This window comes from Theobroma umbraticum, unplaced genomic scaffold, assembly GCF_002168275.2.
Source record: "Theobroma umbraticum cultivar Fairchild unplaced genomic scaffold, ASM216827v3 scaffold_56.0, whole genome shotgun sequence".
Lineage (NCBI taxonomy): Eukaryota > Viridiplantae > Streptophyta > Magnoliopsida > Malvales > Malvaceae > Theobroma > Theobroma umbraticum.
The window spans coordinates 2,293,487-2,316,135 of NW_018397256.1; the positions used below are offsets into that span (position 1 = coordinate 2,293,487).

Sequence of the window (22,649 nt, forward strand, 5' to 3'; positions counted from 1 at the left end):
TACCCAAATTTTAATAGTGAAATTACAAATAAATATTAGGTTACCTCACTTTAGTTATTGTCACAAATTGATGGACTTTGTCTTGATGCCTACTGCCCAATTTTTGCTATTAAAAAAAACAAAACCAGAATACATTACATAAGTTAGAAGTGTCATCACACACTATGCATAAGTTGTTAAATAGTTTTGCAAAAGATGAGTTTAAGTGATTAATTTTATCTATAAGAATTAACATTTCCTATAATGAAGGAAAATTAATAAGAGATAACAATTTAAAAAAGTGAGAAAAAAGGTTGGTTAGTGAGTTGGGTATATTTCCAACTTAAGGCTATATATTTAAATATTTAAATAAATAATTTCAAGTTGGAGTGACACCAACTATGCAATTGGCATTATATATTACTATAGAATAGAAACGAAAGAATACAAGTGGAAGTCTATCGACAACAGTCAACATAAAAACAAAAATAATAATTACCATGAATAAAATTAACAAAACAAAGAAAGGGCCAATGCTACAAATCTTCTTCATAATTAGAAAAGAAACAAACTATGAACAAACCATAATAATGTCACAACAATATCAAAAAGCAAAATGTAATCACCAAATAATCATAGAAATCTAAATCACTAAACGAATGTCAAAATCTAAACTACAAAATGAAGAAAAAATAAACCAAACAATAAAACTACAATAATAAAACCCAAAATTGTAGACTTATTGAAATGTCATAAATTCTAAGAAACAAAGCGAACAAAAGAAAAGCAGTCAAATGTAGAAACACAGAAACAAAAAACACTTAGATTAAAGGAAACTCAAAATGGTCAAAAGATAAGAAAATTGAAAATATAGAACGGTTGGACGGAAGCAGGTCAAAAGTAGTTAGAGAAATGACAGAGTTGAATAATCTAGACATGAAACCCATATCAGGTCATACATGTTGATTGATTGTACAAAATCCAAAGGCTACCAACCAATCCCAAAAATCGAAAAGCTAGCACTAAATCCCAAAAACCGAAACTCTCTGACATCAATCCATCAAAGAATAAGAAAATTCATCATCTATTTTGCATCCCCAATCCAACTCAAAAAAAAAATCATAGTGGCCAAGAGAAGGAAGAGTAATGAAGGTAGGAAAGAAAAGGCTATGTTTACATGCATAAAAAGACAGTGCCAACTATCCTGAGAATCATATTTGCATTAAAGGGAGTAAAGAGACCCCACAATGTTGCTAACGTAGTCTTAGTTAGATTGTGAGAGTGGCCAACATTCCCCTCTTTCTTTTATTTTTTTTCTATTACATCCTGGACGATGCTATTCAGGAATTGGTCACTCTTTGAACTTGTAAGGGAATTTCCCTGTAACGTCATCTTGTTACCTTTTTGCTTTACTATATTTAGTCTTTTCAGATTTTCAATCTCCCAATTTGACTTGCTGGCCTTTTTTTTTTTAACTTGTAAAACTCTTTACTGAAGTGCTCGCGTGGCACTATCCGTAAGCCCCATGGAGGTTTCCTTTTATATAAGGTTATGGATAGTAAATTTGATCTTTTAACGCAAAACAAAATTAAAAATAAAAGTTAAAATTAAAAAGAATTCATGACAATATGTTAGAGGCAATTGGTACAAAATGCCTGCTTTGACCTGGCAGCCAGGGCATAGTTGCTCTTTTGTTGTGTGGCTCTTTTGTTCATTCAGCTTGTTAGCATTTTGATGTTTTGTAACATCTTGCAAAATAATTTTGCTTTGCTCAAATTATACAATTAGTCCATATATTTGGTAAATTGGTGAATTTAGTCCTAATAAAATAATTTATAAAAATTAAGTCTTTCTATTTATTAAAAATTGACAATGTTAGTCCAATCATTAACAATGTTAAATTTTATTATTATTATTAGTGCTGTCATGGCAATTTTGCTAATGTGGCATTAAATTTGATGATGTGTAGTTTTTTTAAAAAAAATCTATTGATGTATTATTTTTTTATTTATTTCACAATACTCTTTTCTCTGCTTTATATTATGGATTATAAAAATTCAATTCTTTTCAATTTCTTAACACTCTTTTCTTAAATTTTAAAAACCTTTTGTATTTTTTATCTATTATTTTTTCGATCTTGTCTAAAACTATTAGCTTTCCATTAACAACACAACACAAAAGTCTCAACCTTTAGATGTATTGCCTTTCTCTCCACCATCACAAATCTCAAGTTTTTAATCCTAACTAATGTAGTTATGGCCTATGCCTTACTTTCTTTACACCGACATGGAGACCAGTTGCTCCCATGTCGACTTCGTCTCCTTCCTTTCCCATACTTTCCTCTGTTATGTTAAGATTTTATATTTTTTTTATTTTTCAAAGGTAAACAAATAAGAGACTAGGGGAGGAGCGAAATGGTTAATTTTCTAAAAGATATGATCAAATTTTGATGAGTATTTTAATGTGGTGGTGGTGAAGCAGTGATAACGATGGTTGAGGTAGCAAACAAATTCAAGAAGATTAAAATTGCAAACAAATACTTATATAAATTGGGGCTTCTTTTTTTGATAAAATGAATTTCAAGCATTTTTTATATTTATTTCTCAATTTTTTAAAGAAATTTAAGTGAGATTGTGATTTTTTTTTATATTGAAGAAGGCAACAATTAGGATGAAACTGTGATCGATTTGATCTTTTTGTTTCAAAGTTCTAGTTAAATTTAGTTCTTATACTTGATAGGACCATAAACAGGAAAATGTTAAATTGTCAAGATGAATACAAAATTTAAATAAATTTTATATTTAGATCATGTTTGGGTAGTTTAAGCTTTTTTTTCATTTGGCAATAATAAATTTCATATGACAACCTCACATTGGACAATTCCATGTAAGCACTTTTAATATTTAGGTTAGTGCTTGGTCATGCCATATTAGAACTATTATTAGTTGTGAAATCTCACATAATCATTTCTATGTCATCAAATTCAATGTTACATTAGAAAGAAAATGCTATGTTAACACAGCAAAACACCACATAAGCATATATAACAAAAAATTTTAACGCGATTAATGATTAGATTGATGTTGTCAACTTTAGAAAGTATAGAGGCTCAACTTTTACCAATTATTGTACAATGACTAAACCCACCACTTTAATAGTGCATAGGAACTAATTGGTCAAAGTAACCCATAGGTTTTTGTACTATGACATTTTTGTCAATTTAGTCCCTTCACTCCAAAATTGATCAATTTAGTCCCTTTACTTCAAAACTGGTCAATTTAGTCTTTATACTTTGTAATTTTGAGCAATTGAGTCTTTCCTCCTAATGTTGTCCAAGTTGATTGTTAATGGTGTTAATGTGACACTAACATGTTTGACTATGCTGATGTGATGATGACATAGCATTAGCATGTTGATGTGGCATGCTTAATTTTTTTTTTTTTGAAAATTTTTTACATGCCAATTTTTCGGTGCCACATCATAATGACTAAATTAAATAAAAATGTTGAGTGCAAGGACAAGATTGAATAAAATTGTAGAGAACAAGGACTAAATTGAACAAAGATCTATCATGGAAGAACTAAATTGGATACTTATACCAATTTTTGTTTAGCATTTCGTTTGTATAAAAAATATACTTTTACGCATCAGAGGTTATTCTTTAGTACTTAAAAACCATTAACTTTCCATTTGTATGGAGAAGTACAAACTAATTACACTATGTTTTAAAAAAGTAATAAATATTTTAATTTCACTTGAAATATTCTCATTTCATTAGATTAATCCAAATACATTCAATGAAAAAACCCCAAGTTAACAAAAAAACCTTGTGGTTTGACAATAACCACTAGAATACCAAAGAACTAAATGTACATCATCCAATCCTTTCAAGAGGCTTGTAAACTTCTGCTAGAACAAAAATCAAGTGAAAATATAATCAATATACAATTTTTTATTATTTTTCACATGGAATCACTTAGGCACTTCAAAAGTAAATGTATGAGAATTTTTTACATGAATAACTTAAGTCCAAAAACACATTCAAACGACTTCAAAAATTATTCAAACAAGTTCAAAGATCATTTAAGCAATTTTGATCTTTTTTTCATTTCAAAATTATAATCATTTTAAAGCTAAAAAAGCTAACAAACAATACAATTAGTACCTTAAATTTCTTCCAAATTAATTCTTTCATCACATTAAGAACTTGCTTCCAACTAGGCCATCAACCACCAAAGTGACTCTTGATTATTCTTATTATTGTTAAGTCCACTCCAATCTCCACAAAAATATTATAACATAATAAAAATAAATAATTAAATATTATAAAGTACAAATAATTAATATTTGTGATTGTTTAAAAGTTGTGAAATTACCTCTCTCCAAATTGAGTCAAATGTATGCATCACCCTAGATCAATTGGAGTTGGTACTTCAACACTAGGCCTCCAATACTTAACCACGTTACCAAACAAGAGGCACCACCACCTTTACCAGTGACAGAAGATCCACTAGCAATGGGAGTCAAAATAGCCACAGATGGCACCTTAATTGGTAAATCGATAGAAGATGACACTTTTATAATCACTTAAAGTAATGGAGCCACCACTGCCTGAATGGATATTGTCATTGAAGATGATGGAACTGGATATTGGTCTACAGATCAGATGCAGTAGTCAACTAACCTCAAACTTTGGAATGCCCATAGTTGATGAATTGTAAATATAATATATATAAGCAATAAGAATACCGTTTACATATTTTTAAAGTATAGACAAGAAGACAATGCATAATCATCCCAATATTATATAATACAAAATTTTCATTAGCTTGATCATTTTAAAATTTAACAAAGATAATTAAATCAATCATCATCATCAAATATAAATATCATAACATTATAACATACATTATATTCATCATCTAATAAAATAGTTTTACTTATACATTATATTCGTAAAAGCATCAATCATCTTCTAAAACAATAAACTCAGTTACTTCAATCTCATATTCATCATCATCACTTTCATTTTCATTGTCATATTCATCTTCCACTATCTCTTCATCTACTCCTTCAACTCCTTTTTCATATTCTTCATCATTCATATCATTTGTTCTTCCTCAACAAAAGTATCAACATCTTCATAATCACCACTAATAAGAATCGTATTATTGTCAAGTTCTTTTAAAGGAGAAACATATCTTGTGAAGAACACTTCATCTTCTTGCTACACCTTTTCATTCAAATTGATCGTCTTGTTTTCATCTTTATCACTGGTACGAATGTCAAATCTACACCTAACTTTTTACCTAGAATATTGCCCACCAATCACGTCAATCTTTTTTGGCCAATGGATAAGTACTATGGCAAACTTGATAAGCTTGTTCGGCTAAAATAAATTGATTAGTAAGAACTAAGTTGTGTCTAATTTTGATTAGACTATGAACGGGATCAACTCTTAACACCTTTTACGGTACAAACTAATAACATTTGAACACAACAACCTATTGTTAAGACAAAAGTATTCTGATTCAACAATATTGATCAACATCCCATAAAAGTCTTGATCATAATTGTTGTAGCAATTTCATTTAATGCGGACTCCACAATTCATTGTCATATGATATGCTCCATAGTCCTATGTATGGAACTTGTATCCACTAACATGGTAACATTGGTAACACCTCATAATAATTTTAGAACTGTAACGTCTTGACAATACAAGAATCAAGTTGATCTTTATGTTAAAACAAAAGTATTTTGGACTCAACGATATCGATCAACATCCCATAAAAGTCTTGATCATAATTGTTATAGCAACTTCATTTGATGCAGACTCAACAATTCATTATCATATGATATGCTCCATTAGTCTTATGTATGGAACTTATATCCACTAACATAGTAAGCTCATAACATACCTAGGACTGTAACATCTTGACAATACAAGAATCAAGTTGATCTTTACGTTTGGCGACCTATGAACGTGTTATGCAAAAATTATTTAAATTGTTGATTAGCAATATTCAAAATAGATTTCTTCAAAACTTTCACTTACTTATTGTCTAACTAAGGAAATGCTGTGTCACGTACTTTCTCCAATTCCTTCTCAGATATGTTAAATCTATCACTTTTCACCATTTCAATGAAGATCCTATCATTGGAGTAATAAGTTAGCTACAAATTATATGCAATTTTTATATACAAATTAGAATATCACTTATTCAATATATAGTAATTCTCCTCGCAATTCATTAACACATATAGTTTCACTATATAATACTCATCCTTTTCCAAGAATCGAGACTTATCTTGTTCATGTAAAGGGATTAGCCAAGACAAGTGACAATTGAAAAACAACCCATTGCTTCCACATCTACCCCATCATCATTTCGTGGCACCCTGTTCAATCTTTGTGCACAATGGGTTTAAAATACTTTGGGCAAAACTATGAAATTTCCTCAAATATATATGCTTCACGCATGAATCCTTTAACAAATGCTTGATTTTTCACTTTCCTTTTAGGATAATGCTAAAATCTAAACATCAAAATGAAATTAATAAAATTCAAATGAAAATCATTTTTTTTTCATTAAACGTTTTAAATTTTAAAGATCTTGAAGTATAATATCTCTTAAAAGCATACATTCATCGATAATGGAGAGGCCCACCAACCTTAGCCTCATATTGAAAGTGAATCAAGAAATGTTCCATCAAATCAAAAATCTCAAAGGTATATTCCGTTGCTAATTCAATCGACATATGTCTTCATCAGTAAAATTGGAACCCAATCAATTATCGAGTAATTGAATTTTGCAGTATTTTGTCATTATTTCGTTGCTATTCCATCATAATATACTATGAATCAATTTACTGGCTTTGGTCAGCATTTTGTTGGTACTTACTAGGGCGATATATTCCATTGGTAAAAGTATTAATTCTTATAGTGATAATCTAAATCTTATTCTTTATCTAATTTCTAGTTCATTTGTGTATAAAGTTTCTTATTTTTTATATTGTTATGTTTCTATAAATATCTATTTCACTTTAATTTTGAAACAAAATTTAACTTAATTTAATTCATCCCTTCAATTGTTTATTCATTCTTTCAGCTAACTAATTATAAGAAACTTTAAATTATATAAGCTTTATTAATTTCTTTATGTACACTCCATGCACATATGGCATACTTTTAAATGCTGAGCTAAGTAATTATAAGTAATCCCTAAGCTAACTAATTATAAGAAAGTTTACATATATAAACCTTTTTAATTTAATTATTGACACTCCATGCACAAATAGTATACTTTTAAACCGGCTTGTTAAAATTAATTATTTTTTGTATAACATAATAATTATGAACCTTTCATATTATTTTAGTTTCGTATTAAATAATTTAAAATATGATACATCATTTAAAATTATCATGTCAATATGAATAAATTCATAATTTTAATAGTGATTTGTCAAATCAATAAAAAGTGAGAACTCATTTATGCTTAAGTAGCAACTTTTTTTTTTCATTCCATATCTTAATTTATTAACTTTGTAAATACGAAATACATATTTAGACTCCTTTTGAGAGATACTTTTATTATTTTTAATTTTTTTAAAAAAGAATAGAATACAAAAAACAAAAATTAAAAAATAAATAAATAATAAAAGAGAAATAGAAAAAAGTTAAAAAAAATCAACCAAAAGAGTGTTAATAATTTCTCAAAAGCCTAATAGCTAGTTTTACCCTCTTTTTTTTCTCTAAATAATAACAAAAGTTGGAATATTATCTTGTATGTTACTACAAGATGATGTTATTAAGTTATAAATACATATAACAAATGTTGGTATCAAAGAAAATTGAAAATGCAGTACAAAGCATATAATGCACGCGTGCGCGTGCACACACACACACACACACACACACGCATACGCACGTGCGCGCATAAATAGTCATTTGTCATTGACAATAAATGTTCGATTTTTGTGGAAACCACTCTAAGGGTAAAATTTTGAATCCATCAAGCAAATGTGGGAAGGATGTATTCTCGTTCAGCAAAAAAAAATTATGCTTAAATAAATTTTGGAGATATCCTTGATTGTATTATAGTATTTATTTAATTTACATAATATAATTGTGTTAGCTTTATTGGCTTTAAAGTGATTATAGTTTCAAAATGAAAAAAACCATGGTCAAAATTGTTTGAATGAGTTTTAAACTTAAGTTCTTCATGTTAAAAACTCTCATGCATTTGACTTTGAATTACTTAAGTGTTTTCATATGAAAAATGGTTGAAAACAAAGTCTTTCTCAAATATAAGCATAAGGATTGATCCCTAACCTTGAAAGATCGATCCTTAATTAATAAAATGCTCCAAGATTCTTACTGCCTTGCAAGGATTGATCCCCATGTGCAAAACTAGCTATTAGACACAAATTTCAAGCAAAAAATGGCTAGTTTTTGCTCCATTTAATTCCAAATGACTCCAAAAGTGTTTTTATGTATAAATAGGTTTCCTAAGCACAAATATGAAGGAAGAAAAGAGGGAAAAACATCCATATGTTCCAGTATCAAATCTTATGAAGGAAAAAAGCTAGAGCAAGTAATCCACATTCTTCCACCAAGCTTTTAAGCTATCTTTGTGATATAAATTCTTTGTGCTTTTCTTCCTATTCTTTGTATACATCTTTGTACCACTTGTTTATTCTCAACTTGTGCTTACTTAGCAAAATTTACCTTCCAAAGGTAACTTTACTTCAAACCTTGTAAAAGAAGAGAGGTTGTGCTTAATCTTTAAAAAGGCATAGAGGCTATACATTAGCCTTCAAAAGATAGTGTAAAGCTTGTGCTTGAACCTTGAAAGGCATAGAAGTTATGCTTGAATCTTGAAAATCCAATGGTAATGCTTGGACCTTAAAAAGACATTGTATTGGTTTTTAATCATAATAGATTGAACTCTTTAATTTGCTAAGAGAGAAGACGTAGACATTTAGAGAGAGTGTTGAACCTTTATAAATCATATGTGTAATTTTCTCTTTACTCTCTACTATTTGCACTTGTGCATTTTACTTTGAAGAGTTCAGAAAATTTGTTTTCAGCTTGTTTATTCATTGATTTACTAAATTACTTTTGACATGTTTTGAGTGAAAACAAAATTGAGAAACTTATTTCTTACTTGCCTTCATTAAAAGGTTGATTTGTGAAAAAGAATTTTTAGAAATCCAATTCACCCCTTCCTTTTTTGGATTATTCCACATTATTATTGAGTTAATATTTTATAATAAATCGCATACGTTACTTAATAATTTTATCAAAGTAGTACATAGGCAATATATTCAATGATTTGGACTATTTAACATTAAGATAACTCAATTCTCAAAAAAAAAAAAGATTAAGATAGCTTCATTAAAAGATATTTCCTCCATTCTTTATAGTTGGACCCTGATTTACTTTGATGAAGATTAAAATAAGAAAAGCTTTGATTTTAGCATATTAGTATAATTAAAAAAATTGTAATATTTTGTTCAATGCTTCATAATGTTAAGAAGTAAAAAAAAATATGAAAAATAAATTTGAAATATAAGAAAAAGAATATTAAATGTTGAAAAATAAAAAGAAGACTTAATATTTGAACATCTCAAAAAAAAATAAAGAAAATGAAAAAGGAAAGAGTATATAAAATTATACATAGATTAATATAATAAAATATGAAGTGGGCAGCCTTTTGAAATCCAAGCCATGAATGGGCTTAGGCTTAATCCAGGGATAGATGGCCCAAGAAAAGAAGGTTGCAGACGTGTATTTGACAGTGGAACACGTGTGGAGTCTCTTATGATACTTGTAGGACATCATACGTAAAGTGGTCTCCATAAATTGACAAGTAAGACATTTTCTATCTTTTTATTGTATACTTTGTATTGTTGGGTACTCAACCTCCAAAAATTAAATTTTTTTTTCTATTGGATTTGTTTATTTTTCTTTTATATTTTTTAGACTTTCAAGAAATAAATTGTAATTTTTTAAATATTTTAAAATTTTGTATTTTAAATTTATATTTAATATACTATTAATACATGTAGTTGTCATAAGTCGAAATTTAAGTTCAATCTCAAATGATTTTAAATTCTAAAAATAAAATTTAAACAAACCTATAAATCATGGACTCACGTTCTCAACTTAAAAAACATGTCTTATAAGTAATAAAAGACTTATATTTTATATATTTAAAACTCACTCCATTCTTTACTAATGTAAATCTATAACATTCCATCTCATCTAATTATGCAACGCTCTGTTACACTAACTTTTACTTATTAAAAAAAAAAAACTTTTACGCTTATCCGAGTGTACCCTTATATCTCTCATGAGACTCAATATCAATAACGATCTGAGTCTATTCTGATACCATTTATCACGAATTCAAACTTAAATCCAATTTCGTGCAACTAGTCCGAGTTTACATCAACTTTTATATATCTCGTGAGACTCTATATCAACAAAGATTTGAGTCTATTCTGATATCATTTGTTACAGACTCACACTTATATTCAATTTCATACAACATTAAACTTTAAAAATAAAATTTGAGCAAATATATAAATTACAAATTTACGTTTTCAACTCAAAACACATATTTGATAGATGATGAAAGACATATATTTTATATACTCAACATTCATTTCATCTATAGAATATGTCATAATAAATATTAAAAAATTAAAATTAAAAATATTAATTTTTTTAAAAAAATTTAACTTTTAAAACTTTTTTTTGAAAAAGGTAAAAGCATTTACCATTAAATCTATACACCAATGCTGCATGAAATATTATGAACTCTAATTTTTTTTATACAAATTAATATTTTCTAAGATTTAATGTTAACCAGGAATATAATTATGGAAAATGAAGAAAAAAAAGTACAGGAGAGAGAGAAGCGGGGTTGTTACATATCGTGTAAAGAAGAGAAGAAGAAAGTAGAACTACGACCTACGCTGTCTTTTCTTGGTAGTTCTGGATTTCTCTAGAGACACTTGGAAATTTCCTGTTTCTTGGTATAAATTTCTCGGGTGTAATATCATCCTCTTACTGATTCTAAGTTGGCAGCTACAACGGCGACAACAACATTGACCAATTGTTGAACAGTGGAGAAAAAGAGAAAGAGAAAATGGGTTTGTGTGGAAAGTTGAAGAGAAAGGATATCGACCAAGTTAACGATGATTTCTCGGATTTCTCGCTTTCATCTCCGGCCACGAAGATTCGGCGTCTGGATGCGGAGTTACCACCCATCATCGAGGAAGAGGAGTCGTTTCCAGAGAATCAAGACAAAGCCATCGTTCTCTTCAACCCGCTTCTGCTTTCCCCTTGTGCTCTCTCCCTCTCTCTCAATTCCGACCTCATCTCTGGGTTTAAGAGTAAGCTTCTTGTTCCTGATTCGGTTCCCTTTTACTTTTTTCTTCCCAAATTTGTTGTTGAAGGTCTTAATTTGGGACTTTAAAAATTGATCTGCAGACCAATTCCTACGGGCAAGTCACATGAAATCAGCTGATTTTGATGAAACGAAAACTGAGCAGAGCAGCAAGGCGACGGAAGGATGTCTAGCAGTTGTTCCATGGGTTCCTTGTCAGATTCCTGCGGTAGAAAGTAGAGATGGTCAGCTGGAGCTTCCAGAGTCGATGGAAGCTGATCAAATGGATATAGAAACTAATATAATTGATAATAATGGTAATAGTAGCAATGCAAGGATGGAGCAAGAGCTTGCATATGAATATGGTGGGTTGAAGCCAAGTGAGACCTTCCATCACTGGCCGCAGCAGCATTGCATGATCCCTCAGCCTCCTCAGAACCCTTATACTCCGGTCACATGGTCTCAATGACAAGTTTTTGTGGGAGAATGGAATGTGCGCCTCTGCCTCAATCTTTTTGTAAATATTTTTGTTGTCTAGGGAATATAGGGAAGATGAGCTCAGCTGGGTAAGAGCCTCAGAATCAGAGGTGCTAGGGGCAGTAGGGAATTTTGGCACCCTTTTTTGTTTGGCTGCAAAATCATGCAGAGTGAGGGGCCATTAATGCTAGTAGTAATTTTGATGTGAAAACTGGATATCCTTCCTCCACTGAATGGAAGGTGAGTTGTTTCTTCTCTAACTGTTTGATGTTTCAATGGTGGTTGATGCAAAGCAATGTGATTTTTCTTCTTAACAAGAGTTCCATTTTAGTTCTTACCCTTGTCAAGTTCAAAGATTCTATTGAAGCAGCTGGTCAAATATTTAAGGTATTTGCCCAAATTACATTTTTCCCATTCTTCTGCTGCTTAACTTGAATTGTTCACTGATCAGCCTGGTGAAAACAACCCACAAAAGGCACCCCATGGCTTGAACCAAAATGGAAAATGTTTAGCCATATTAGACCATGAGGTTGGCCCGGTCATGTTGAAACAGCAACAACAGGCGTGCTTCAAAGACGAGGTTTTGCGAGTGAAATTGTTAAGTCTTAATTAAAACCTGGCTGCATCGCTTTCTGGTACTGCTAGTACGCAACAAATATAAGAACAATTGGAGATTAAGAAAACAGTAGGATAGACGAAATCAAGTCGCCACTCCTCTGAGGTCATTCTGAAATTACATGATATTCTATTACAAGATGGTACTAGTTGTATATATTTCTTTTGTTAATCTGTCAGCAGTAACCCTGGAACTGCTTATCTCTTCACCATTCTCAAGTATGCAAAAATGATCACTGAACAGATAAAAATATTAGTAGTATCTTTTCCTTTCGAACAAAAACACTCCAAAATTATAAGCCCCAGGGGATAAATTAATCAGTAATTACATTGTTTACAAGCATCGTATAGTAAATAAATTATTAAAAGATTCCTCTATATCTGAGAAAACTGAGTGAAAATAACAAAAGTTTACTTGGAAGTTTCTGGTATTGATGTCTTTCCATGTTATGTCTTCTTCTCTTCCTATCCTTCAAGAACATAAACAACTGAATACTGTCTTCAACAAGCATCTACATGAATGGTTAAGGCCGCACGAAGAGCTGTACCAAACTTGCTATCTAATATAAACCTGTATCAGCTAGTCTCCTGCAACATAGGTCTTCTCTTCATAGTATTTCTTTTCACTCTGTAACTTCTTGGCATTGCGTTTCTAGATTGAAAATGAGAAGCAAAATTAGAGGATAACTTCATATATATACAAGCATACAAAAGCCGATTTGTTGGACACCTGAAATTGCACTAATAAATTGGATAAAAAGGAGGGGTTACAAAGAAATAGGTAAAAAAAAGTAGACAACACACATTTTTCAAGTTATTAGTAAGAAAATTTAAAACAAGAAGAAAACTACTGATTCCTCTATTTGAGATTGATCAGCAGAATGCGATCTAATAGAAATGTTACAAACACTCTCCTGTTGATGCATCCCCATGCAAAAAGTTTAGCCAGATATAATCTGGAAATGCCTCAGCTAGTAGCATCAAAAAGCAAGTGTCTAACAATCAGTGTTCTTCCAAAAGATGGTGAACAACTGCCCATCAACTTGAGTTTCTAGTTGTCTATGAGATCATAATATAATAATAAATGTGAACAAAAAAATTCATGCGGTCAGTGTAAGTAATACCATGTAAGCCTTATGATTGGCAACTATCCTTTGGGCTACTGAACTTGTGGTTATCCTTTTAGGGCTTTCAAGCAACCGAAAAATTCCCATGCTCTTAGGAACTGCATATGGATCAGTTTCACCCTGCAGGAAGCAAAATCAGCAATTCTTTTAAATCCATAAACACTAGGGGTTTATAACAGTGAAACAAATCTGAGATAAGTCTGCAAACTTACAGCCAACAAAATGTTGCTCTCGGCAACTGTTCCATGCACAACTAAAGAAATGTTGAAAGTTGTAATCTGTTCAAATAAAGAAAATAGCCTCAGGATGCCTTTTTGCCACTTCAACAGTGAGAAACCAAATAGCAATAATAGGAACAATAGTGTAAGTTGCTACAACCATCGGTCGGCAACAGAAACTAGCAACACTAAATCATTAGGTATACCATACAAGTATTTAATGCATGAACATGGTTTGAAATATAAGCTGGTAATAAGTTACAGGTTCAGAAAAAGGCTAGGATGCCATTTTTCTTGAAACCAACAACTATTATCTCAATTTTAATTTTGGTTTCTAGCATATAGATGCATTCTTTTGAACAAAATTTGTTAAAATGAATCATGATGATTCCCCCTTTCTTGCTCACTTCAAATGCCTAAAAACATAACAATGGGTCCTCATACCCAGCAGATGCATCATCAAGATTAAGTCATTCTACAAAAAGTCATTGTCAACCAACCATAACTTGTCGCATACATTTCTCCACACATAATAATTATGCCACACAAAACGTTAGTACCAAGAAATAGGTATCTAGTCAAAAGGAAATGTACTCCTCTTATGCACAGAAATTTGATTTGTTATAGCAATATTAACTTAGAGAAAAAGAAAATTACACACCATGTCCTTTGTAACTTCCCAAGGTGCACCAATGATAACTTCATCAACATAACGGCAAGCTAACACGCTAAGACTACGCTCATGTAGATGCATAACAGGGTAGGGGGTCCCCCTATGCTCACTGCACGAAAAGGAGACTCATAATGTTATTTCTTCCATAGAAAACCTTTATTGATATAAGCAGATGTACAGGCATATATCTAATGTTAACTTCAACCTTCCAAACTCAAATGTTCCAATGAAATTTAACAGGTAATAAACCAGGCAGAAGAATAACAACACATAACATGAATGAATTACCTCACAATCTGGTCAGAATGGATACCGACTAGCAAAAAGTCTCCAAGCTGCCTTGCCTTCTTGAGGATCTGAGTTAACACAAAAGATCGCTTAGGGACAAGGACAAAATGGAATCAGTTGCGAAAGTTCCATTGTCGTAGAAAATACAAGTAACATGTAACAGATATCAGAAGATCACAAATTAAAGATGGCTTAGAGACATGGACAAAAGGGAATCAGTTGCTAAAGTTCTGATATCCTAGAAAACACAAGTACATGTAACAGAGATCAGTAGATCACAAATTATCTCTGATTATTTCAGCTCTTCAAGTTTATGATGGCATAACCTTCCTCTCTTTCAGACAACCTTCCCCCACCTCCAACCACCCATAAGAAGGCCATTCTCCGCTTCTCCCAACAAGCAGAAATTATAACCCCATAACTTTAATATTCTAAATTATTTACTCTTATCCATACATTAGCCTCAGGAAACTCTCATTCTCAGCATTTTGATCGTCCTTCCTTAGTCGAATGTTTTTTCTATTTTCCTTTGCCAACTGTTAGCCAATGAATTCTCACCGCACATTTCTAGCAGTTACTTTCAGTACCCCAACTTCTTTTTCCCAGTTTCTGTTTTCTTTGTTGATCTTCAAGAGGATCAGACAATGCTTTCGTAGAACTTTCAGAAAATATGGTCTGGGACCTGCATAGGATTTGGGTAAGAATGGTAGTTTCTGTTCCTGTACAGGCTTTCTTAACACTAGATGTCGTCATTTCTAATTTAGCAATGAGTATATGAGCACATTTTGATTTTTGTTCCGAAAACAAATAATATAAGTAAATTGACAGAGGAGACACCACCCACCACTCTCAGATTGAGGGCAACAGCTTTCAAAAATGAGGACACATTAGTCTTTGCTCTGAAGGATCCTGGTTGACATGAGAGAGAGGATATTGCTGTCCAGATTGGCTTGGTATTGACAGAGAAAATGATTCTCAATTACATAGTGTAATTCAAATTACAAGAAAAAATACCAGAACAGGGCTACATTAGGATGTGTTGCTTGATAAATATATGGAAGGCTACAGCTCAAAAAAGGGCTTGCTAATACTAATTTGCCGTTTGCTAATATGAGGTATCATTGCTTTCTAGTCGTACCCTACCCTAATTGTATATATACCATGCTATTCACTCCATGCCACAGAAAAGAATGATGTACAAAATTTAGCAGCAGGGGGAGATCTCTATCCATATCTAGAGTAAAACTATATATTTAACAATGTAATTTTAAACTCTGGCATTTTAACTTAGTACTCAACCCTCTCACCCCCCACAGTCCCTCCACTAACTCAAACATGCCTTTGACAACATGAGTTTACATAAATATTAAATAGGTAGAGCTGCATTAACACCACCAGTTTCTTAACAACACTTTGCTATTTTACTCTAGAGTAAAACTACATATTAACAAATGTAATTTTAAACTTCAGCATTAACTTGGTATTCATCCTTCTCACCCCACATTCCCCCCTGCTAACTCAAACAGCCTTTGAGTAACATAACAGTTAACATAAATTCTTAAATAGGTTGAGCTGCATTAACATCGCCAGCTTCATAACAACACTTTGCCTTTTACTCTAGTTTAAAATTTGCTAGAAAAAAGCGCATATCTAAAAGATCCTCCTTAGAAGATAGGAATCCTACAATTTAATTATCATCAAGATTCAAGTTTCAGAAGGGCTACTAAATCAGTAACATAGACCAACCATAACAGCTAGCACTTGGTTCAAATGTGCAGAAACCAGTAGCCAAGCCAGTTAACAGTAAGCTATGCTCAAGAATTGCAAAATTAGGTACATTAAACAAGGCACAATGAGACAGTAGCTGATGATAAATGCCAATCTTACGACAATACTGGAGTATCAAAACTTGGGTATGATGAACAGCAATCACCAAATTGTCAGTACGTCACAAGTTTATGCCATCATAATAACAGAAGCAACAAGAAATATCAGTTGTGAGCGTAAATATCAAAGGGACAGTAATACCTCCACATGTCCTGCATGAAAGAGATCGAATGCCCCATCAATGTACACAATGCGAGCATTTGGTCCAGGCCCCTGAGGAAATATTGAATGAGACTGACAGAAAAAGAAAACCACACATGATGCACAAACAAGCAGTAAAGATAAAGGGAGAAAGAAGCAAAGAAGAAGATTGGAATCTGCTCCACTTCAACCGATTCCCCCCTCACTCTCCCCCACCTCTGATAAAGAAGAAAACAGCTCTTCAATTATAAAAGAAATTATGCAGGCATCCATTGACCTAGGGAATCAACTATGACAGAATTTTATGCCATCTTGAACCAATATTGCTATTAGGAGAAAAAACACAGACACACTACACCATTGATCCATATTCATACTTCCAAGTCCGTCCAAAAGATTGCTTAAGATTAGCTCACCAAAAATTACCTTTCGAGCAAATAATTTACATTCACATATGTTCATCTGTTAATCATGCAGCAAGCATTTTATCCAGACTTTCACATTCATAATGGTTACCTTTTCATTGAAACTTGGTTGTATTTAGCCAACACATCTCTAATGGAAACAAATAGTGAGGGGATTATGTGCCAGAGGTCTATCTGGTCAGTTAGTCATAACAAGACCATTGCTAAGTTAAAGGATTAAGCCTGTCAGCCTAATTTGAAGAAAGATGTCAGAAAATCATCTCTTGTTGTATCCTTGTCAACTGGAAAAAGGAGAGAAATATAATATGGGACTGCTATGCCTTTACATACAAACTTGGCAAGACTGGTATAGATTTTATAATTAGATCACCAAGCACTTTTGGAGGTTTTCAGGCTCTACCTGTCTTTTGTTGACAAATTCAAAGATTGCAAACTTTATTCCATGTTGCAGAAATCCTACTGAAGTTGTTCTTACACACTCAGGTTGCCTAAACTTATAATTTCTGATCCAGATCTATATTTATGAGCCACTCCTGAATAAACTTGTGGAGGATGCCTAATATGAAGCTCAGTTTCTCTTCTTTTTATCCACAAAAAGATGGCCAAATGGAAACTTTTTACATGACATTGGCTGATCCTTTCAGCTTCTAGTAGTGTAGGTAACCAAGTAACTAATTCGGACTAGATACTTCCTGCTGCAGAATTTCTTATAACATTTCTATGAAAGACCATACATCTTTGAATTTATTACCTTTGCCGATTTTATGTGCAATAGGAATAAATTACCTTTTTCTAACTGGTAAAAAAACATACATATGGTGGAAAAACACATCTCTCAAGCTTTTTCTAGTGGTAGCCATTTTTCATTCCCTTATTATCAGCCAGTAAATAAAGTGAAACCCAATGATACCTGGCCATTTGAGAATTGCACAATCCGCCGAGATGTTAGTAGAAATTGGGCAATCCGACCCCTTTGCGACTGATGCTTTTCACCCAAATCTCCATTCAAAAGTGTGCTATTATTATCTCCAACACCTTTAGTATCCTTGACAGAGGAAAGTATTCTTCCTGCACAAATATAATTTGTGCAATAATTATAAGCAATGTTATAATTAGCACAAAATTTACAGAAGCTAGTAAAATGACGGCCTCCAACCAAAGAAATCTTGAACACATCTCAAGAAAAATTTTTAGTACCTACAATATCCGTGCTGGAGACACCTTCAGTGCGCTTAATCTGCTTGTAGCGGCCAGCTTTCTTTGCCAAGGCATAAGCATCAGTTCCATCTGGGAGAAGGCAAGGATCATCACCATGTATTATATAGTCAATCTTATGCTCATTGAACAGACTGCTCATGAATTGCTCAGTAATTGCATAGGGTGCATTTGCTATAACTTGATCGACCCACTTTAATCCACTGACAAGTGCCAGCCTGGAGAGAACTTCAAATGAGATTCATGGAAGCATTACAATAAATTAATTACAAAATCCTCACAAAAAGTACATAGTATGATAAGCCATCAAGGGAAAGGCCACCACACAGATGAGATTGTTGAAAGTTCAGGATATTATTGCATAACATATATCAATTGCAATGCAGAACAAGAAGTTAGATGTGAAAAACATATCTAAGGTTTGCAGCCTTCTAACATAGACACTTTTGTGAAAGAAATAGTTGCACCAGATAATTAGCCTCTATAATCCATGCTGTTAATTAACTAAAGCAACATGCATACATGAAGTAGTGAAGGTTAGATCCTACAAAGATCTAATCTGTCAATAATCATATATTTGACGAAACCAATTTTTTCACTTCAGCTATGGATTTGTTTTCCTTTTCTTACTGATTTTACTTTCAATTAATTTATTCTTTCACATTTTGAGGATGTCACAGCCATTTGAGATGTGCTTGTCTTCAAAACTTCCATCACCAAACCAAGATATTGTGAACGCTTTCCATGTGATTAAAACTTAAACACAGTTAACCCAAAATAGAATTACGTCTACATGTGGAAAACACAAATTAAAACAAGGCACAAACAAATGTGAGATTATGAAACCAAAATAACAAACTAACAATAACCCCTCCACCCAAAAATAATAATAATAATAAAGAGTTGCGTAAATACCTCTCTTCCATAGGTAGAACAGGAGGGCCTTTATTAGCAATAATCTCCTCATCACTCACAACACCCACCACCAATTCATCTCCTAAAGCCTTAGCTTGCCTCAACGCATTGGCATGGCCATAATGCATGAGATCAAAGCATCCGTCCATGTAAACCCGAATGCGCTTCTTCTCACGCTTCTTCTTGTGGAAGATCCCTAAATCTGACCAAACATATGACAATGGAAAAAGTCCAATTCCACCAAAATAAGAAGCCGACAAACCGAGCAAGGCGGCCGTTAGCATTAGCCCACCAAAGAGATGTGGGCAGTAATACACCCCATCCCAAATCCAATTGTTACTCTCATATTCCATTGCCATTCTCTCGTTAAAGCTCAAATTAGAGGAGACACAAAACCTGCAAAACAATAACAAAACAAAATTTTTCTTAACAAAGAAGGAACCCATGATTTGCAATAAAAGAAATTTACCAGACATAAATCTCTTTTTTTTCCCTTTGGTACAGAATGGTTCAAAGCAAATCTGAAACTTGGAAACAAATTCAATTTTTTTATCTAAAAAAAAAATGTGTTATTGGTCTTAAAATATATTAAATTAAATTCTAAATACATGCAGAAAATGTAATTCAAAAACCAAAAACAAATTAAAAGCTGAATTCGTTAGAACAATTCCATAATCTCAAACATACCCAAAATTTACAAGATTTTAAATAAATGAATAAATAAGAAGAAAATACGATGATTAAAACAGGCAATTCATAAGAAATTCCATAACAAATCTGAACGAGTTTGTTAAGTAAAAAAAATATTCTAACGCAAGAAAATGAACGCAATGGGAATCGTAATATGAGGAAATGGTAGATCGAATCTTCACCTTTTTTTTTGTGTTTTCTTTTTCTTAGTTTTGTGTTCGTGTCTCCTCCTTTTCTTTCTCTTTCGCCTTTGTTCTTTCTCTTTTTTTCTTGTTTCTGTCCCACGGGATTTCTGACAAGGAGCTGTCCCAAAATATATCTTGCCTTCTTTCTAAATTAAATTAATTTTTCTCGCAAAGTCTCTCCAAATTTAATTTATTAATTATAGTCCCTTCTTTGTGACGCGTCTACAGTCTTACCGCCGAAGCTGCTTTGACCGAATATCTTTTATTACTTTTCTTAATTAGTAAAAATCTGTTTTGAAATACATCTTGAAAAGATAATTATAAAAAAAATTTAATATTTAAAATGAAAAAAATTATTTAGAAGGAGTAAGAACATAGTGTATTTATAATCTAACAACTTCTTGAATTATAATCTTAATTCAATTTAACTAAATAGTTTAAATTAAATTATATTTCTTATATATAATTTGTTAGACTATTTGACTTAATCTGAACTTCTTTAGTCACAAAATAATGGACGTTCACATATATATATTTATAACACTTTTTTTGAATGTCCATTAATTAAAAATATTCAAATGAAGAAAAAAAAGTATATAATTTTTTTCAAGAATACGCTTTTAAAATACTTATAAAAAAAATCTAGTAGAAAAAACTTTGATTAAGAAAAAGAGTATAATGCGTATTTTACTCCCCTAATGATTGTTGATAACTCTATTTGGACTTAATTTTGATAATAATTTAACATAGTTCTTATAGTAATGCATAGAAATTAGTACGTTTTATTTAAATTATTTAAAGTTAATTAATTTAAGTAAGTCAATCTAATCTTAATTAATCTTATACTTAGTTTGGTGTTAATGTGATTAAGAGAGGTTGTTATTGATTTATTTGTACTTTTGTAGGTGTTTAATAAAGGAAGAATTTTAATGGAATAATGAGAGCAATTTCAAGGTGCAAACTTATATTGTGTATATTTTGATATTTCGACAATAACTCCATCTACAAAAATCAAAATGAGATAATTCTTAAACCATTGGAAGGATAAGAGAAAAAGCTATAACTTTTATGTTTACCACTTTATGTAGTTCAGTTTGAAAAATAGTCAAAAATCTTATCATAGTTAAAGTACTATAGCAATCATAGAGCAATTACAAGTTTTACTAATTAAATGGTTGAGGCCGCAACCTCATGTGGTATGATGAAGAAATCTTAATTGGAATTGATTTCTTTCTTCATCCAACTGGGCTTAACTTTAAAGGTATATAACAACAACCTTTCAAAAGAGTTTTAGAAGAAAGAAACACCAGATTGAAAGTTAAAAATTAAGCCACAAAGTCATTGAAGTTGACAAGGAATTAAGGGATTCAAGAAGAATTGGAAGATCAAGATTACAATTCTTGGATTCTTTTATCTGTTTTTTTGAACTTTTATTTTCTTAGTTTGATTTTAATGTTACAAATTTTATTTGATGATGATGTGTGATTTAAAGGGGAACTAAATTATTTATCTAAAATTATGATTGAACTTAATCTATAGTCTAATTTATTTATCTCTCTTTTGCTTATATTTGATGGGTTGTTTATTCTATTTTGTGCTTAGTGCTTCTAATTGATTGGCCACCAATTAGATTAATTTGAAAATCTAAATTATATTTTGATGAAGGAGATTTAGATAGACCTTAAATAGAACAGTGTAAAATCGAATACACTTAGTTGATTAGGTGATTTGATTTACATATGGGGCAAACATACACCTATAAACCATACGTAGCCAAGATTAAAGTACAAACTTAATATATCTTTCTTTAATTTAATTTGCATAAACATATAGTTTAATTGGGAGAGATATTTTTATGAGTAACTCGATAGAGACTTGTAAATAAATTAGGACTCTAGATAATCAAACTTAATTCATTAAACTAAGTTAAGAGAGAGAGAGACAATAATCAAATGAAATATTGAAGACATCATAATCTTAGATTTAAAAGTCAATCAAATTTAAAAAAGTAATTTTTCTAAGTAAATTTAGATTAGTTTTAGTTTTTAAGTTTGATTTTATTTTACTTTTTAATTCAAATTTTAGTATTTGGATAAAATTAGGATGTCTAATTTGAGTAATTAAAAGTAAGAATTAATTGAATTTTCTGTGGCATTGACACACTGCTCATCATTATATTATCTTTGTGATACATACACTTGCATAAGTAGTAAATTGAAAAATAACTGCATTATTTAAAATATTTAAAATGACGCATTTTAATCTTTTGTACTAACTTTTCAAATGTTGCAGTGGGAATGTCTTTAGTGAACAAATCATCATTTTCTTGAAGATTATGAGTGAAGAAGAATTTTGACAAAATATATTTTATCCTATCGCCTTTAATGTATCTTTCCTTTAACTATGTTATGCAAG

General features: G+C 31.4%; 2 protein-coding genes across 2 annotated transcripts; one reads left to right on the forward strand and one right to left on the reverse strand.

Moving 5' to 3' along the window:
* The first annotated feature begins 10,885 nt into the window (after nt 1-10,885).
* LOC110410491 (uncharacterized) lies at nt 10,886-12,172 on the forward strand. Its single transcript, XM_021420213.2, has 2 exons — nt 10,886-11,385; nt 11,483-12,172. Exons 1-2 carry the CDS (start codon nt 11,139-11,141, stop codon nt 11,845-11,847), a joined length of 612 nt encoding a protein of 203 aa, XP_021275888.1. The 5' UTR covers nt 10,886-11,138; the 3' UTR covers nt 11,848-12,172.
* A 405-nt stretch (nt 12,173-12,577) lies between these two features.
* PECT1 (phosphorylethanolamine cytidylyltransferase 1) lies at nt 12,578-20,391 on the reverse strand. Its single transcript, XM_089782649.1, has 10 exons — nt 20,232-20,391; nt 19,360-19,755; nt 18,427-18,662; nt 18,140-18,297; nt 16,805-16,876; nt 14,777-14,844; nt 14,477-14,597; nt 13,810-13,875; nt 13,595-13,717; nt 12,578-13,122 (listed from the first exon to the last, which is right to left on the reverse strand). Exons 2-10 carry the CDS (start codon nt 19,716-19,718, stop codon nt 13,051-13,053), a joined length of 1,275 nt encoding a protein of 424 aa, XP_089638775.1. The 5' UTR covers nt 19,719-19,755; nt 20,232-20,391; the 3' UTR covers nt 12,578-13,050.
* Nucleotides 20,392-22,649: the final 2,258 nt, after the last annotated feature.